Genomic DNA, 18,893 nt, shown 5'->3' on the forward strand with positions numbered 1-18,893 from the left:
GATGGCACTATGGTTGGCCTGCTAGATGGCGCTGCCATAGGTCAAATGGATATCAACTGCGTTTTTTTAAAAATACGAACCCCCCATTTTTATTATATATTCGTGTATTACGTAAAGAAATATGAATGTTTTAGTTGGACCCCTTATATCGCTTTGTGATAGATGGCGCTGTAATAGTCACAAACATATGGCTCACAAGTTTAGACGAACGTTTGGGAACAGGTAGGTTTTTTAAATTAAAATACAGAACGTAGGTACGTTTGAACATTTCATTTGGGTTGTTCCATTGTGTTACACGTACCTTTGTGAACTTATCATTTCTGAGAACGCATGCTGTTACACCGTGATTACCTGTAAATACCACGTTAATGCAATAAATGCTCAAAATGATGTTCGTCAACCTCAATGCATTTGGCAATGCGTGTAACGACATTCCTCTCAACAGCGGGTAGTTTGCATTGACAATGCGCTGACACATGTCTTCAGGCGTTGTCGGTGGATCAGTATAGCAAATATCCTTCGACTTTCCCCACAGAAAGAAATCCGGGGACGTCAGATCCGGTGAACGTGCGGGCCATGGTATGGTGCTTCGACGGCCAAGCCACCTGTCATGAATATGTTATTCAACAGCGCTTCAACCGTACGCGAGCTATGTGCCAGACATCCATCATGTTGAAAGTACATCGCCATTCTGTCATGCAGTGAAACATCTTGTAGTAACATCGGTAGAACATTACGTAGGAAATCAGCTACATTGCACTATTTAGACTGCCATCGATAAAATAGGGGCCAATTATCCTTCCTCCCATAATGCCGCACCATACATTAACTCGCCAAGGTCGCTGATGTTCCACTTGTCGCCGCCATCGTGAATTTTCCGTTTCCCAATAGTACATATTATGCCGGTTTACGTTACCGCTGTTGATGAATAACGCTTCGTCGCTAAATAGAACGAGTGCAAAAAATCTGTCATCGTCCCGTAATTTCTCTTGTGCCCAGTGGCAGAACTGTATACGGCGTTCAAAGTCGTCGCCATGCAATTCCTGGTGCATAGAAATATGGTACGGGGTGCAATCGATGTTGATGTAGCATTCTCAACACCGACGTTTTTGAGATTCCCGATTCTCGCGCAATTTGTCTGCTACTAATGTGCGGATTAACCGCGACAGCAGCTAAAACACCTACTTGGGCATCATCATTTGTTGCAAGTCGTGGTTGACGCTGAACACTTCCTGTTTCCTTAACTAACGTAACTATCCAGCGAACTGTCCGGACACTTGGATGATGTCGTCCAGGATACCGTGCAGCATACGTAGCACACGCCAGTTCGGCATTTTGATCACAATAGCCATACATCAACACGATATCGACCTTTTCCGCAATCGGTAAACAGTCCATTTTAACACGGGTAATGTATCACGAAGCAAATGCCGTCCGCACTGGCGGAATGTTACGGGATACCACGTACTTACAGGTTTGTCACTATTACAGCGCCATCTATCACAAAACGAAAAAAATGGTCCAACTAAAGCATTCATATATCTTTACGTACTACACGAATATGTAATAAAAAATGTGGGTTCCTATTTTAAAAAACGCAGCTGATATCCGTTTGACCTATGGTAGCGCCATCTTGCGGGCCAACCATAGCGCCATCTGGTTACGCCCTTCAAGCTAGACGAGTTTCGTTCTTTGTAGTTTTCTCGTTTTATGCTAATTTCGTGAGATATTTGACCCGGTCACTATCAATGGACCACCCTGTATAGTTAAGTTTGAGTCATGCCAACACCCATCGATAAATCGTAGCACGTCTTTGAGGCAAAGATTCTGTTGCACGTACTGTGTCATCAGCTAGAGAGCGTACTTGTAGTGAAAAGGAGGCGGGGCGGTGTGTCTGCGAGGGGGTGGGGGGGGGGGGGGGGAAGGGAGAGAGGAATGGACAGTACGGCACGGCGCGAGGCGTAGCGGAGCGAGCTGAGGGGAGTTTGCGCACTGAAGTGGAGCTCCTACTACATGCACTGAAGAACCAAAGAAACTGCTACACCTGCACTCAGAAGTGCCACAAAACGACATGGCATCGGCTCGACTAACGTCTGAAGTAGTGCTGGAGGGAACTGACACCACGATTCCTGCAGTCCGTAAATCGATACGAGTACGAGGGCATGGAGAGCTCTTCTGAACAGGGCGTTACAAGACACCCCAGTTATGCTCAATAATGTTCATGTCTGGCGAGCATGGTGGCCAGCGAAGTGTTTAAACGCAGAAGAGCCACTCTGTAGAAATTCTCGACCTACAGGATGTAGCATTGTCCTGCTGGAATCGTCCACGTCCGTCGGAGAGCGCAATGGACATGAACGGATGCAGGTGGTCAGACAGGATCCTTATGTACGTGTCATCTGTCAGAGTTGCATCTAGACTATCAGGTATCCCATATCACTCCAACTGCACACGCCCCATACCATCAACAGAGCCTCCACCAGCTTGAACAGTCCCCTGCTGACATGCAGGGTCCATGGATTCACGAGGTTGTCCCCATACCCGTACACGTCCATCCGCCCCATACAATTTGAATAGACTCGACCAACTACGCAAAATGTTTCCAGTCAGCAACAGTCCAAAATCGGTGTTGACGGGCCGAGGCTAGGCATAAAGCTTTGTGTCGTGCAATTGTAGTGGTTAATAGAAAAGAAAATGAGAAGAAAAGAAAAGAAAAGGTTGAAAATCTGGGAAGAAATCGTGAGTAAAAAGGTGTTTTTTAAAATCGTAAATGACCGTGAAAAAGGGAAAGAATGAAAAGCAAATCGGACTTCGTATTACAGAAAAGCTACCGGACTTCGTGATTCGGAAAAGCTATTGTTGGGGTGGTCCTTGTGGCGTTTATGAGCAAAAGTTAAACCAATTTCCACTACAAAAATTATTCGAAAAAGAACAGAGAATAACAAAGTGTAACTGACAAGGGGGAATGGCGTAGATAAGAGTTCATCCTTTGCCATCTTAACATGTCTTCTTCTTTCGTGCGGCGTCCAGGTCTTCAAAAATCTCCTACTTTATTTCTGCGTGAAAAGTCTGCTCCGAAATCTTGCAGTAAGTTTCATTGTCCAGGAATGTATACAAAACCGTCTTGATATTAAATTCAATTTAATTTACTTTGCTACTTCCATCCTCCAAATTTCATAACAACTTCCACAATATGTCTACACATTAAAATCATATCAAGACCAGCTAATAAGTTTTTTTACGTCTGCATTAAGCTTCCGCTGTCGAGAGACACAAAAAGAAACGGATAGAAAAAAAGAGTTACAACTTTACTATTTTCTCCGCCGTCGAGCGCTCATACCGGTGCGACGGTATAATTTTTATCTGAGGGAACGAGTGTAGTGCGACGAAATTCAAAGTCCCGCTACACAATCATCAAGGGTACAAGAGTGAGACTTCGGCTCCGAAAGCCCATATCGATGATGTTTCATTGAATGGTTCGCACGCTGACATCTGTTGAGGGCCCAGCACTGAAATCTGCAGCAAGTTCAGGTAGGGTCGCAATTCTGTCACACTGAAGGATTCTATTCAGTTGTCGTTGGTCCCGTTCTTGCAGGATCTTTTTCCGGCTGCAGCGATGTCGGCGATTTGATGTTTTACCCGATTCCTGATATTCACGGCACACTCGTGAAATGGTCGTACGGGAAAATCCCCACTTAATCGCTACCTCTGAGAGGCTGTGTGCCATCGTTCGTGCGACAACTATAACACCACGTTCAAACTCACTTAAATCTTGATAACCTGTCATTGTAGCAGCAATATCCGATCTAACTGCGCCAGACACTTGTTGTCTTATATATGCGTTGCCGACCGCAGCGTCAAATTTTGCCTGTTTACGTATGTCTGTATTTGAATTCGCATGCCTATACCAGTTTCCTTGGCGCTTCACTGTAATAGGCTGAATCGTCCGCCATGTTCTCCCCAGTTCCGAGGATTCGGCAATATTTACCTTGTGGGTGGTTAAATGATTCATGCAACCTTTTACAGTATTTATTATAAAATATTTGATACTGCATGTGGAAATTGTATCGAACAGTAACTAATTGTTTAGAGATACTAAGAACAACCTTTTCATGTAACAGAGAAGTTGGAATGCAGTATTATACGGCTATAGAAATGTAGGCTCGGAACTGGCGTGGTAGTTTGTATAATGAATTGAAAACTCTGTACGAATGTGTTCAAATGTGGGTGCTATGCAGTAACAAAAAAATGGCTCTGAGCACTATGGGACTTAACTGCTGAGGTCATCACTCCCCTAGAACTTAGAACTACTTAAACCTAACTAACCTAAGGACATCACACACATCCATGCCCGTGCCCGACCGCATTGGCCGAGCGGTACGAGGCGCTACAGTCGGGAACCGCGCGACCGCTACGGTCGCAGGTTCGAATCCTACCTCGGGCATGGATATGTGTGATGTCCTTAGGTTAGTTAGGTTTCAGTAGTTCTAAGTTATAGGGGACTGATGACCTCAGCAGTTAAGTCCCGTAGTGCTCAGAGCCATTTGAACCATTTAGCCACTATAAAAATATCTTAATTATCACCAGTCCAACCGTACCTACCGGCCTTTGTGGCCAAGCAGTTCTAGGCGCTTCAGTCCGGAACTGCGCTGCTGCTACGGTCGCAGGTTCGAATCCTGCCTCGGGCATGGATGTGTGTGAAGTCCTTAGGTTAGTTAGGTTTAAGTAGTTCTAAGTTGTAGGGGACTGATGACCTTAGATGTTAAGTTAGAGCCATTTGAACCATTTTTGAACCTACCGTACCTATATAAGAAGTCGGCTTAAGTATTGTTCAATTTGTGCATCAATAAACAATCATAATAGGCCTAAAAAATCCTCTCCATTTTGCCAATTGCGGAAATATCTCAGAACTCAAAAAATTTTAAGATAAACTGCTTGACTCATACAACTGGTTTCATTTTTGTAACTACCTGTATTGACATATACTTACAGTGCACAGTGGAGTGCCGGGTAGTGGTAACCAGTTGTCTCTGTGGCAATTTGTGTCCCATCTTTTTTTCCGTTCACGATCGCATGGAAATCTAAAAGTCCGAAAACCATTTTTGCAATGGTTAGTGCAGTTTGCAGCTGAGCAGCCACTAACACTTCCGATCATTTAAAACGCTACACCAAGAAGAAATACAGATGACAAAAGAGTATTCATTGGACAAATATATTATACTAGAACTGACATGTGATCACATTTTCACGCAATTTGGTAGCATACATCCTGAGAATCGGTTGGAAACTTCCCTCATGTCAGCACGTTGTAGGTGTCGCCACCGGCGCCATTCTAGTGTGAATGCTCTGAAAAGCTAATCCTTTGCATATCACAGCATCTTCTTTCTGTCGGTTAAGTTTCGCATCTGTAGCACGTCATCTTTGTGGTGTAGCAGTTTTAATGGCCAGTAGTATACTTCTCCATCTGGTAATATTTGATGCTTTGTTGACACAGCTGGCAGGAATCACCTGCATAGGCGTCGGTCATTTATAACACAATGAAACAACCCACGGTTACGTCTCTGATTTGCCAGCTCATTTTCTGCTGATGTTTGCAATTGCCAGCCTAACTCTTGTTTCATGTTATATCAGAAGGTTAGAACAAAAGCGCAGCTACCGACGGAAGTCTAGTATGTAATTATCGTATGGCAGCGGAACTTGGTAGATATGCAAATGGGTTAATGCAAAACTGATTCACACTAAGAAGAAATTGTTCAAATTTTAGGCACCAGGTGCAAATCTGGCTCTGTACAGCATCTCATCGACGCCTCCAAATGGACAAATTGTGTTAAGTGGCGGTTAATAATAAAATCAACATTATGCCTTTCTCACATGTTTAACCTTTAGTGCCCACGCCCCATTGCTAATCCATTACACACGGAAAGATTTCCATTTTCACTACAGGCCGTTAAAATTGCTACACCAAGAAGAAATGCAGATGATAAACGGGTATTCATTGGACAAATATATTATACTAGAACTCACATGTGATTACACTTTCACGCAATTTGGGTGCGTAGATCCTGAGAAATCAGTACCCAGAACAACCACCTCTGGCTGTAATAAAGGCCTTGATACGCATGGGCATTGAGTCAAACAGAGCTTGGATGGTGTGTACAGGTACAGCTGCCCAAGCAGTTTCAGCACGATACCACTGTTCATCAAGAGTAGTGACTGGCGTATTGTGACAAGCCAGTTGCTCGGCCACCATTGACCAGACGTTTCCAATTGGTGACAGATCTGGAGAATGTGCTGGAAAGGGCAGCAGTCGAACATTTCCTGTATCCAGAAAGAACCGTACAGGGCCTGCAACAGGCGGTCGTGCATTATCCTGCTGAAATATAGGGTTTCGCGGGGATCGAATTAAGGGTAGAGCCACGGGTCGTAACACATCTGAAATGTAACGTCCACTGTTCAAAGTGCCGTCAATGTGAACAAGAGGTGGCCGAGACGTGTAACCAATGGCACCCCATACCATCACGCTTGGTGATACGCCAGTATGGCGATGACGAATACACGCTTCCAACGTGCGTTCACCGCGATGTCACGAAACACGGATGCGACCATCACGATGCTGTAAACAGAACCTGGATTCATCGGAAAAAATGACGTTTTGCCATTCGTGCACCCAGGTTCGTCGTTGAGTACACCATCGCAGGCGCTCCTGTCTGTGATGCAGCGTCAAGGGTAAGCGCAGCCATGGTCTCCGAGCTGATAGTCCATGCTGCTGCAAACGTCGTCGAACTGTTCGTGCAGATGGTTGTTGTCTTGCAAACGTCCCCATCTGTTAACTCAGGGATTCACACATGGCTGCACGATCCATTACAGCCATGCAGATAAGATGCCTGTCATCTCGACAGCTATTGATACGAGGCGGTTGGGATCCAGCACGGCGTTCCGTATTACCCTCGTGAAACCAGCTATTCCATGTTCTGCTAACAGTCATTCGATCTCGACCAACGCGAGCAGCAATGTCGCGATACGATAAACCGCAATCGCGATAAGCTGCAATCCGACCTTTATCAATGTCGGAAACGTGATGGTACGCATTTCTACTCCTTACACGAGGCATCACAACAACGTTTCACCAGGTAACGCCGGTCAACTGCTGTTTGTGTATGAGTAATCGGTTGGAAACTTTTCTCATGTCAGCACGTTGTAGGTGTCGCCACCGGCGCCAACCTTGTTTGAATGCTCTGGAAAGCTAATCATTTGCATGTCACAGCATCTTCTTCCTGCCGGTTAAATTTCGCTTCTGTAGCACGTCATCTTCGTGGTGTAGCAATTGTAATGGCCAGTAGTGTATGTTTCCTGCATTCACAGCGCCAGATTTGCGCTTGTTGGCCAAGATGGGAACTAATTTTTTTCCAGCGTAAATCAGTTCGCCGTTAATGCATTAGAATATCGACCAAGATTCGCTGTCATACGATAATTACAGACCACGCTGGACCTCTGTGAGCAATTGTGCTTTAATTATAATCATCCGGTACGTGCCACCTCCTGTTTATCTGCAATAACCCACGCTTCCCTCCCGCTCGTTTGTCTACGACACCTCCTCAGCACCGGAACTCGCTTTTTGCACAAGGTTTCATTTGTCCACAAGCGTTTTCCCTGTTGTTGGTGTAACCTCCCCCCCCCCCACTTATCGACCTTAATGACAGTGAAAAATTAAACCGCGTGTACCTAATGGAAATTTGGGAAAAGCAATCATCACCGAAGTTAATCTGTCAGTAAAGAGGGAGGACGGGTTACATCTAAATGAAAGGAAAAATGCAAATGAAATTGGTGGAAATTAATTCTGAAAAGGGGTAAAGTTAATAAAGAAAGTAAATGTGCGGTCATTACATTAACAATTAACTGTCGTTAATTGGATATTTGAGATTTGGGGAAAATTACGGTCGCCAGTCCTATGGACAACTACTATAATAACTGAAAAAGAAAGGTTGATGCACATATAATTAGCACTGAAAGCATTGGCAACTGGAGGTTGACACGTGTTGTGTGAAAACTGAATGTTTGTCAGAAGTAATAAATTTCGCTACACTCTGACTTAATTTAGCAAAAGAATTAATAAAACCGGAAAATTGAAAGTTAATTTAGTGACTGAAATTAATAGTGAACTTTTTTCTGAAGCACTACGAAATTAAATAAAATAAGGTTAGTCTTGGGCTACCTCAACAATCATCTCAAATGCAACTTGCATCTACGCAATTTAGAAATAAGAGATTTAATTTTGAACTTGAATTAAATGATTTTGAACAATTAACAATAGCAAAATTTAGTACGTACCAAGCTGAGCTGCAGTCACAGGTAAGCTAAAATATGGTAACAAATCTCGCACTCTTAGTTTGTGCTTGTGTAATCTAAATATAGTTCTGTTTGGTTATTGTAGCCAGCTATGAATACTGTAACTGAACTTTGAAATTAAAGCAGTGACATGGACTGATATTACTTTAATCCTGGCGTTTGAATTTCAACGACACTCGGGTTCATTTTGAAAAAGGAAGGGACCATGCTTGGTAATGCAATGGGGACAATGAGCAACAAAGGTTCATGTTAAGCTACTGTTTTTTAGTGATGCAAATGGAACAGTTTGAAAAGCTGAGGTCTGCCATACAGTTCTAAAACTTTCCGTGCTTTCTGTTGGTTGATTGAAGGTTTGAAGTCGTCGATGGAGGAGGTGGCGACAATCACTCATTGTCGGTCGTCGCTGTTGCAGAAGCTGGATGTTGGCACGCCTTCTTCTTGACACGGTCACCAGGCGAAACGGGTTCTTGATGTGTGCCAGCTAATGTTTCCCGTCCGCGACACCGTGCCAGAAACTATCGTAGCAAGTCGAGCGCAATTACATGCTGCCGAACCCCGAAAGCGCGGCAACTCGCGGGAGTATCATTCAACACACCTGGTCCACCGCCCTACTGCAGCCAGACTCCGCTCTGCCCGCGCTCCACGCGGCAGAGTTAACACCACCAAAGATCCTAAACACTTTGGTTCTCCACACGACCTATTGATGTAATCGTTCGGTAGCACAGTTTTCCCTAGGCAAGACCTAGCGTAAAAATACAAATAATATTTACAAAACAAACCAATTATACATCGACATATATGCATAAATATGTATATATACAAATAGTGAAACAATTACAATATATATAAAGACACAGAAATGTCATATCTTCAGTAACAAAATAAGGAAAAAATTATAGTACAATAGATGGAAATAGGAGGATATGCATTTCCGGCGTTACAACCCCCATCAGTCAAACAAATCAGTAACATCGCTGTACGTGCTTGAGCATTGTCCTGCAAAATGATGGTCGGGTCCGGCGAAACAATGGCCCTGTTATACAGTAAATTGCAGACGTAAATGAGCTCATAGTCACCAAATATGAACCATTAACAAATACCCATCGAGTAATGTAATGTGGATTATTCGGTGAAGGACAACTCGCTTACTAAATTTCTTGTTTTCTTTTCAGGTTTCTAGGCTCGTATCCGAACACTTACACCTTCACAAAAGCTGTTGCAGAGCATCTTATCCAGCAAGAATTCTCTGACCTTCCAGTAGCCATCGTTAGGCCGTCAATTGGTCAGTATGCTTGCTATGCTAAATTTCCTTCCGCTACTCCTATTTTCCATACCGTTGTTCGTCTTATGTATACAAAGTTGTCATGTTAGTCTCAAATTTTTCAGATTGTTTTATTTGAATAACCAGCTTCAGTTAGATACGCTCAGAAGTGGAGGTATTTCCTCAAATTACTATTGCAAGACATGCCTGTGTTGCGCATGTGAACAGTGTCGTGAAACAAAACTTAAATTTTAATGAAATGCTGAATTTTAAGTAATGAAAATGAGTCTACTTAAGTGCCAAAAGAAACACATTATGTCCTCAATAAAAACTATTTAACTGACACTCGATACTGAAGTGCATTATGAACGCAACGTAACATGAAGCGCAATGTCTGACTCAAAATATCCACGAAATAAAATACTGCTCATCACGGAAGAAAATAACTGTTTAATATTACCTTCTCTCTTCACTGTAAATTAATCTGTTTACTTAGTACAACATCTGAAAATTCTGACGACGTATTTTTACTCACAAGAGTGCAAACTGAGATATCTCTTAAAAGAAAAGCGCCTTGCCTTTTTCTCAGTATACTATTTTGTGTTGGTATATCGATGTTCTCGAAGCTAAAGAAGAATAATCTATTCTAAATTTTTCTTTGCTTGTCAGGAAGAATTTGTGTCTGCGTGTGGCATAAGGTGCAATGCATACACGACAAAGTATTCAAAACTTAATTAAGATTGAAGGAGGAGGGTCTTACGTTAAAGAAAATCGTTCCTGAAAAATTAAACAATGGGTTTTGTCAAAAAATTAAAAAAGACTGTACAAAGAAAGAAGACAGACAGTTACGAAATTCTCTTTACAAAAATTACAGCACTGCAAACAACTGCTTAATTTGCGACATCATGGAAACAAAGAGATCAAATGAACACAAATCATGAATATTACATGTTATCTAAGGAACAAAGATTTCCTTCAATTAATATTTCTGACAAACTTTTCATTATTTCGCATACATGGGTTACCATGAAATATTCCTCCAAAAGTATCCTCCCTCAATACAAGCAATGAAATAGCTTAATAAACATGATGTCATCTCCACAATAAAGTATTCCAGATAATTTCTTCCAGATTCGCAAACGTCACAGCTCCTTCTCTAAAACTCAGCTGTTTCCTACTATGCCTCTAATACGAATGGCCCAGCATTGCACAACCGACTAGTAAGCAACCGCACCACAGATTACATTAAATACAGAGCCAACGATCTTATCCACTACTCGTGCATTTTTGTCCCAGTATAGTAAGGATGAATTGTTTACGATGGCAGAAAATGTATGAGAACCTTACAATCTGAATATACGTTAATTTAATTTCATTCGTATAAGAAACACATTAATTTACTTATTATTTACTGCATTTAAAGACACTAGAGGATGGAAAGAAAAAGAAATAAAAGGAAGAGTTAAAGTGAGGCGGATATCAGTTGTTAAACTAAATATTATTTTGCAGCCTAAAATCCCAATGTACCTGAAATACAAAGGTGACAATCAGTTTCTGTCACTAGTTTTGACTTACGCCACAGAGACTAGCACTTAAAGACGAGAGATGCTCGGCAGGAAATGGAGACGTACTGTTGGGAATTACTAGTAGAGGTAAATAAATCTTTCACTTCCGTACAATGACCTGTTCTAGACTATAACTTAAGTAACTTCTGTCATAATTTCATGTCTATATTTGATCGGAAGAATGCTGACGAAAACTTTTTTGTTTGCGTAAGTTACATTCCATGCTTACGGCATTATGTGTAATCTCGCTTCCCGTGTCGTTTGTTTGGATTGATAGATTCACACATCAGCTCAGTATACAATCCTACACCACAGACTTTGGACATTAAACTACATTTTTGTTGTCTACACTCCCCCCTTTCTACGCGATAAACGAGTAAAATAGATCCTACCAGCGTTGGGTAAAATAAGGTCACTGCACGCTTGGTCGCCGGTCGCATAGCAGACAGTACGTAAAGAAGCCTGCATTTAGTTATTTTGCTATTTGCATGTTCCTTCTATCAAAATTAGTTTAAAAAATGTAACACACTTTCTCACAGAAAAACACGACCACATGCCGAACATTAAACTGCTTTCTATTTTTTTCTTCACAAGGTTATTTGTGTACAGTCACGAATTTAAGATGCGTTCACACGTGTGACAATTAGCGTGTGCACTATTGTGCGTGCGGCGGTTGCGCGTAAAGGGATGCATGTAACGCCGCAGAATAACGCACCCCTCTGCGCAGGCGCAGGAAAATTCTCATCTTAGGCAAGGACACACGTGCGATAGTCGTTCGCCTGTGCGCAATTAAGTTCGTTTGGCGCTTCATTTTGCTACGTCTCGCTGTAAAGAGATTCATCTTCTCGCACCCACCTGAAGGGACACGTACAGCACAAAAGCGTACAAGCCGACCTCATCTGTTTACTGACAGAGACCGCTGACAGTTGAGAATGCTCGTAATTTGTAATAGGCAGACATCTATCCAGACCATCACACAGGAATTCCAAACTGCATCAAGATCCACTGCAAGTACTACGACAGTTGGGCGGGAGGTGAGAAAACTTGGATTTCATGGTCAAGCGGTTGCTCATAAGCCACACACCACGCCGGTAAATGCCAAACGACGCCTCGCTTGCTGTAAGGAGCGTAAACTTTGGACGGTTGAACAGTGGAAAAAACGTTGTGTGGAGCGACGAATCATGGTACACAACGTGGCGATCCGATGGCAGGGTGTGGGTATGGCGAATTCCCGGTGAAAGTCATATGCCGGCGTGTGTAGTGCTAACAGTAATATTCGGAGGCGGTGGTGTTATGGTGTGGTCGTGTTTTTCGTTGAGGGGCTTGCACCCCTTGTTGTTCTGCGTGGCGCTATCACAGCACAGACTTACATTGATGTGTTAAGCACCTTCTTGCTTGCCAAAGAGCAATTCCAGGATAGCAACTGCATCCTTCAACACGGTTGAGCAACTGTTCATAACGCATGGCCTGTGGTGGAGTCGTTACACGACAATAACATCCCTGTAATGGAGTGGCCTGCACAGAGTCTGATCTGAATCCTATAGAACACCTTTGGGGTGTTTTGGAACGCCGACTTCGTGCCAGGTCCCACCGACCGACATCGTTACCTGTCCTCAGTGCAAAAAAATGGTTCAAATGGCTCTAAGCACTATTGGACTTAACATCTGAGGTCATCAGTCCCCTAAACTTAGAACTACGTAAACCTAACTAACCTAAGGACATGACACACATCCATGCTCGAGGCAGGATTCGAACCTGCGACCGTAGCAGCAGTGCGGTACCGGACTGAAGCGCCTAGAGTCGCTCGGATAGTCCTCAGTGCAGCGCTCTATGAAGAATGGGCTGCCATTCCCCAAGAAGCCTTACAGCACCTGATTGAACGTATGCCTGCGAGAGTGGATGCTGCCATCAAGGCAAAGGGTCGGGCAACACCGTACTGAATTCCAGCATTACCGATGGAGTGCGCCACGAACTTGTGAATCATTTTCAGCCAGGTGTCCGGATACTTCTGATCACATATGGTAAGTCTAATTGGAGCATTAGCTCTTCAAAATCCAGAGATGGTTCGCGGGCTTTGCTCATGTTGCTTCAGACCTTCTCAATTATGGAGAGATTCCGGCGACCTTGCCTGTCACAGCAGATTTTGGCACGCACGAAGACAACCAGTAGAAAGCCTCTTCTGGACTCTCCTGGCTGGAGTACAGTTGTCTTCAGTAGTGACTCCCGTTTCGAACTGAGCCCCGATGAACAGCAAAGACGTGTCTGGTCACGACTCGGACAGCAGTGAGAAACGAACCTGATTGTCGCCCACGACATGGCCCGACAAGCATGTCTGGGGTGCCACTTCATTGTATTGCAGGATCCTTTTGGTAGTCGTCCTTGGCACCCTCACAGCACACGACATTCTACGCCCCGTTTTGTTGCCCTTCGTAGCAAGCCATCCTGGGCTTACATTTCAGCATTTTAACGCCCGCCAGCACACGACGACAGTTTCTTCTGCTTTGTGCTTACTGAACCTTGGCCAGCGATATCGCCGGATCTCTCCCCAATATAGAAAGTTTGGAGCAACATGGGCAGAGCCCTTCAACCATCTCGTGACATGGGCAAGGCCCTTCAAGCACCTCGGGATTTTGACGATGTAACGCGTCATTTGGACAGAATGTGGCACAATATCGCTCAGGAGGACGTCCAGCAATTTTATCAGTCGGATCCGAGCCGAATAATTGCTTGCGTAAGGACAAACGCGCTATTGGTTCAAATGGCTCTGAGCACTATGGGACTTAACATCCGAGGTCATCAGTCCCCTAGAACTTAGAACTACTGAAACCTAACTAACCTAAGGACATCACACAGATCCATGCCCGAGGCAGGATTCGAACCTGCGACCGTAGCAGTCACGCGGCTCCAGACTGAAGTGCCTAGAACCGCTCGGCCACACTGGCTGGCCCCAACGCGCTATTGACTTACTTAATTCGTGAAGTTCTGCCTCTTGAATAAATCATGCAATATTTCAGAAACTTTAATCGTTCGTTTGTCTGTACATGAAAATCACATCTAGCGAGTTCCATCCCATTCGGATAATTCCTTCGTGGTGCATAGTTGTTGCTTCTTCTTCGTTTTTTTTCTGTCTTGGAGTCTATTTTTCTTCGCTGGCAGGTGCCCAACAGGATGAAGTATTGCACCGAATTCACAAGTACAGTTATGAAAGACAGTTATCCTTGCCATCTTTACCCCTCACACTACGTGCACAAGAAATTACATGTGGTGTTCCCCAAGGTTCCATACTAGGCCCACTACTCTCTCTTGTGTATATTAATGACCTGTCATCTGTTACAATACCAGATGACAAGTGTGTCATATGTGCAGATGATACAAACATTGCAATAAATAGTAAATCAAATATAAATTTAGAAAGAGCAGCTAATCAGATTTTTAATGACATTAATAAGTGGTTCATAGCCAATTCACTGTCATTTAACTTTGAAAAGGCCCACTATATGCAGTTCAGAACTTCCAAGAGATTTCCTTCTGGTGTGTGTATAAAATATGATGACATGGAAATAGGAGAAGTTGAGAGTGTAAAATTCTTGGGATTACAACTTGATAATAAATTCAGTTGGGAGCAACATACTAACGAACTGCTAAAGCGCCTAAACAAGTCTGTGTTTGCAATGCGAATGATGTCAGACATAGGAGGTATAAATATAAAAAAACCGTCATATTTTGCTTATTTTCACTCCATTATGTCATATGGTATCATATTTTGGGGTAACTCCACAAACAGAGAAAAAAGTTTTAGAGTACAGAAGCGTATAATAAGAGTAATGAGTAGTGTAAATCCAAGAACATCATGTCGAAACCTATTCAAAGAATTGGGCATATTAACCACAGTTTCTCAGTATATTTATTCCTGAATGAAGTTTGTTGTAAATAATACGTCTCTTTTTCCAACTAACTGCTTAGTACACAGCACCAATACTAGGAATAAGAACAACATACATAAAGATTTAAAATCACTTACACTTGCCCAGAAAGGAGTCCAGTGTTCAGCAACACATATTTTCAATAAGTTACCAGCAACCATTAAGAGTTTAGTTTAAGACAAGGCACAATTTAAACATAATTTAAAAGAATTTTTGGTGGCCAACTCCTTCTATTCCATCCATGAGTTTCTCAACAAATGCAGTAGACAATTTTAATGAAATTTATTATACTTCAATTTTTGACAATACTTGGTTGTAACAGCCAAGTAACTACCTACTGTGTGAATGATAGATGTATGGAAAGCAGATATAGGTCTTAAGTCTGTAAATAGTGGGAGTTTAATTTTAAATATTGTACATAATCTGGCAGTTCTTAACTGAGGATCACTGAAATGAACAATTTACTTTAATTTTTGACAATACTTGGTTGTAATAGCCAAGAAACTAGCAAATGTATGAATGTTGGATTTACGAAAGCAGATGTAAGTATTAAACCTGTAAATATTAGAAGTTTAAATTTAATTCCTGCACATAATTTTACTGTTTATTGACTGAGGATCATTAAAGTTAATGAAACTCAAGTTTTTCTAATTACATTTTTGTAATGTGTTTATCTGACATTACAATGAAATGAACACCCTTAGCTGCTTACAGGCGTTGACATACGTCAACGGGGACAGATGAAAACGTGTGCCCCGACCGCAACTCGAACCCCGGATCTCCTGCTTACATGGCAGGCGCTCTATCCATCTTTTTTTTTAACCCCTCCCACTCCTTTTTTCATGTCCCCTGTTGGGTCATAACACTAAGTGTACAGAAATCTTAACACAAAACTCCCATTCTCCGATGTAAGAAAGACAAAGAAACCTCTTCTCTGAGTAGAAACTGAACATTGATAAAACTTAACAATTCTTCTTGAATCACCCAAATACTTTGAAAGTCGAACACGAGTAATTCTGAACAAAATGTTTTGAAAAAAAAAAAAAACTCTTCGTGTAACATAGAAGTTCCGGAAGCAAGGTAATATGAATAATAATAAGAATACAAGTGACTTTTAATTTTCTTCTGTTCGTTCTCGTTCAAGGTGTTGTAGTGGTTCCACATATTTAACCAACACCCATTCTTTCAAAAATGATCTTCAGCATGTTGCCGTAGTGCTTCTTGTGGTTGCGATACGTGCTGATTTTTGCATATTTACACGTCATGTAAACGCGGAATTCTATCTCGTTGTCCGACCCAAGTTTGTTGATGACATAACTAACATATTTACCAAGTAACCAGCTAATGGCGTCGGTTTTTAATTTCGGAAAGTATGTCACGTCTGCTTTTAACTGGACGGAAACTAGGAGGAAAGTTCATGGTGTTGTAATGGAGAACATCCATCGAATTACGGACCTGGTGCAAAAAGTCAGATCCGTCAACTCCTGCGTTTTGTCTAAAGCGTATTTCACTGCGCAGGTATTTCCAGTCCCTAAACTAGTAGTGAAAAGGATCATGTCCACTGTTAGCAATTATTTATGGCGAGGAGACATATTCAGGGTTGGTGCGACTACCGTTATACTGGATGTCAGAAACGGGGGCCTCGGTTTGGTGGATATTCGCAATAAAGCGTCTGCTCTGTTCCTCAAACGGACTTTCCATATACTCAGAGAACTTCCACAATGTATAACCGGAAAGCTCTTTGAGGCTGTGACACCCCATAGATTGCAAGCACCGATTGATGTGCGAAAGATTAATGCCCGTCTGCAGTATGTGAGGAACTTTTTCCTCGAAGCAAGTTGTCTTAGTGATGAAATCAGAAGCAACACATTAAGGTTATTCTCAACGTTTTATGTTTGCTGTCTTGTTTTGCCCATGCCAGTCGGAGGTGATCTAAGCCCCGTAGATTATGCTTGCTGTCTTGTTTTGCCCATGCCAGTCGGAGGTGATCTAGGCCCCGTAGATTCAATATTTTACTTTGTTTCCATTTGTTGTCGCTCCCGACGCTAGACAATACCTTTGGATTTCTCTTAGCAATGTAACTGTCTCCTCCTTATTCCTTATTACAACACCCACGTCATCAGCATAAGCTCTTATGACAGTTTTCTCACCACTCAATGTTATGCTTGTTAATCTTGCGTGGACAGTGCGGAGAAAGGGCTCTAAAGATACGTAAAATAAAAACATAGGTAAGGGACTGCCCTGTGGAACCCCTCGCCTTATCTGTATGGGTTTAGATGTTTGGCCATTGATTGCTATTTTCCCATTTATGCCTGTTGCAACAATCTGAGCCACCGAGGACACAGAGGATAGCGCGACTGCAGGGATTTATCTCTGGCACGCCTCCCGCGAAACCCACATTCTCATCGTATTGTCCCGCACTACATTCGTAGTGCCCCTGCCCATTATACTCATTAATCGCGGCGCGTTGCCGATTCAAGTAAGAATCGGGCACTGTTTGTGCATTCGCACAGAAGAAGAAGATGGTCAAGTGGCCGGTGAGCCTTAACTATATATATACTAAGATGGTATCTGTCCTTTCGGACATGTCCCGGTCGGGGTACACATTTTCATCTGTCCCCGTTGACGTATGTCAACGCCTGTAAGCAGCTAAGGGTGTTCATTTCATTGTAATTTCATTCTAACGAGCTGCATGGTCACCGATGGTATCTGTCCTTTCGGACATGTCCAAAAGGACAGATACCATCTTAGTATATGTATTTATCTGACATGTTCCACTCACAGGAGGATTCCTCTTTTATGGGTCTACTGAATGAATAATTAATCTAATCTAATCTAATCTACTTGTGTGTCTCCAGTGGTGGCGACCATGGCAGAGCCTTTCCCGGGCTGGGTAGACAGCCTGAACGGCCCCATGGCTGTGGTGGCGTCAGCGTGCTGCGGCCTGCTGAGGATCTTCTACTGCGACGTCAGGAAGCTGATGAACCTGGTGCCTTGCGACATGGTAGCCAGCTGCATGGTCGCTGCCGCCTGGGACGTCGCCACCAACAGGTATGGTGCGTGTGGTCGGCCGCTGGTGCGAAGTTCACACGATGCGTTCTAGGCATTAAGACAGCTTCGTTTCTCTCCATTGTTGTTTCATACCCATGCCCGTCACGCGAGAAGGCTGGCTGGCATTGTTCCAACCTCCTAAAAATAAATTCGCAAGAGTATTCGTGAATCAAATAAAGGCTTTTGCCTGTGTAGAGCACAAACTATTAATAGAAATGTTAGCTGTGTATGGTACCAGACCGAAGGCAGGATATTGAATTCCGTTACAGTAGTGTCAATATACAGAAATTAGCTTAGCGCTCGGGTAGACTGTTCGTCCTGGATGTTTATTTTTTTCCTTACTCTTTAATAGAATTGTTACGTTATTCACGAACTGCGGCACCTCCTAAGCTTTTCGCTCTAATTAATTTTAATGGCGTGTGACGAGGGCCTCCCGTCGGGTAGACCGCTTGCCTGGTGCAATTCTTTCGATTTGACGCCACTTCGGCGACTTGCGCGTCGACGGGGATCAAATGATGATGATTAGGACAACACAGCACCCAGTCCCAGAGCGGAGAAAATCTCCGACCCAGCCGGGAATCGAACCCGGGTCCTTAGGAAATTACAGTCTGTCGCGCTGACCACTCAGCTACCGGGGGCAGATTTCGCGCTAATTAAGACCCTACAAGCATGGTCTTTTCGAAGTATACTTCTGACCAAAACGGGATTGTGGTAGCTGGAGTCCCATGTTTTCGTTAGTAATGCATTTTG

General features: G+C 43.0%; 1 protein-coding gene across 4 annotated transcripts in view; it reads left to right on the forward strand.

The window, feature by feature from the left end:
- The window catches only part of LOC126418646 (putative fatty acyl-CoA reductase CG5065), a 244,239-nt gene that overhangs the window by 160,159 nt on the left and 65,187 nt on the right, over positions 1-18,893 (forward strand). For all 4 annotated transcript variants that reach the window (XM_050085511.1, XM_050085510.1, XM_050085513.1 and 1 more), the window contains 2 exons: positions 9,516-9,625; positions 17,951-18,143. In XM_050085511.1, coding sequence (XP_049941468.1) covers positions 9,516-9,625; positions 17,951-18,143 — 303 coding nt within the window. The remainder of the gene's footprint in view (positions 1-9,515; positions 9,626-17,950; positions 18,144-18,893) is intronic.

This window comes from Schistocerca serialis, chromosome 9 (genome assembly GCF_023864345.2).
Source record: "Schistocerca serialis cubense isolate TAMUIC-IGC-003099 chromosome 9, iqSchSeri2.2, whole genome shotgun sequence".
In the NCBI taxonomy this organism is placed as follows: Eukaryota; Metazoa; Arthropoda; class Insecta; order Orthoptera; family Acrididae; genus Schistocerca; species Schistocerca serialis.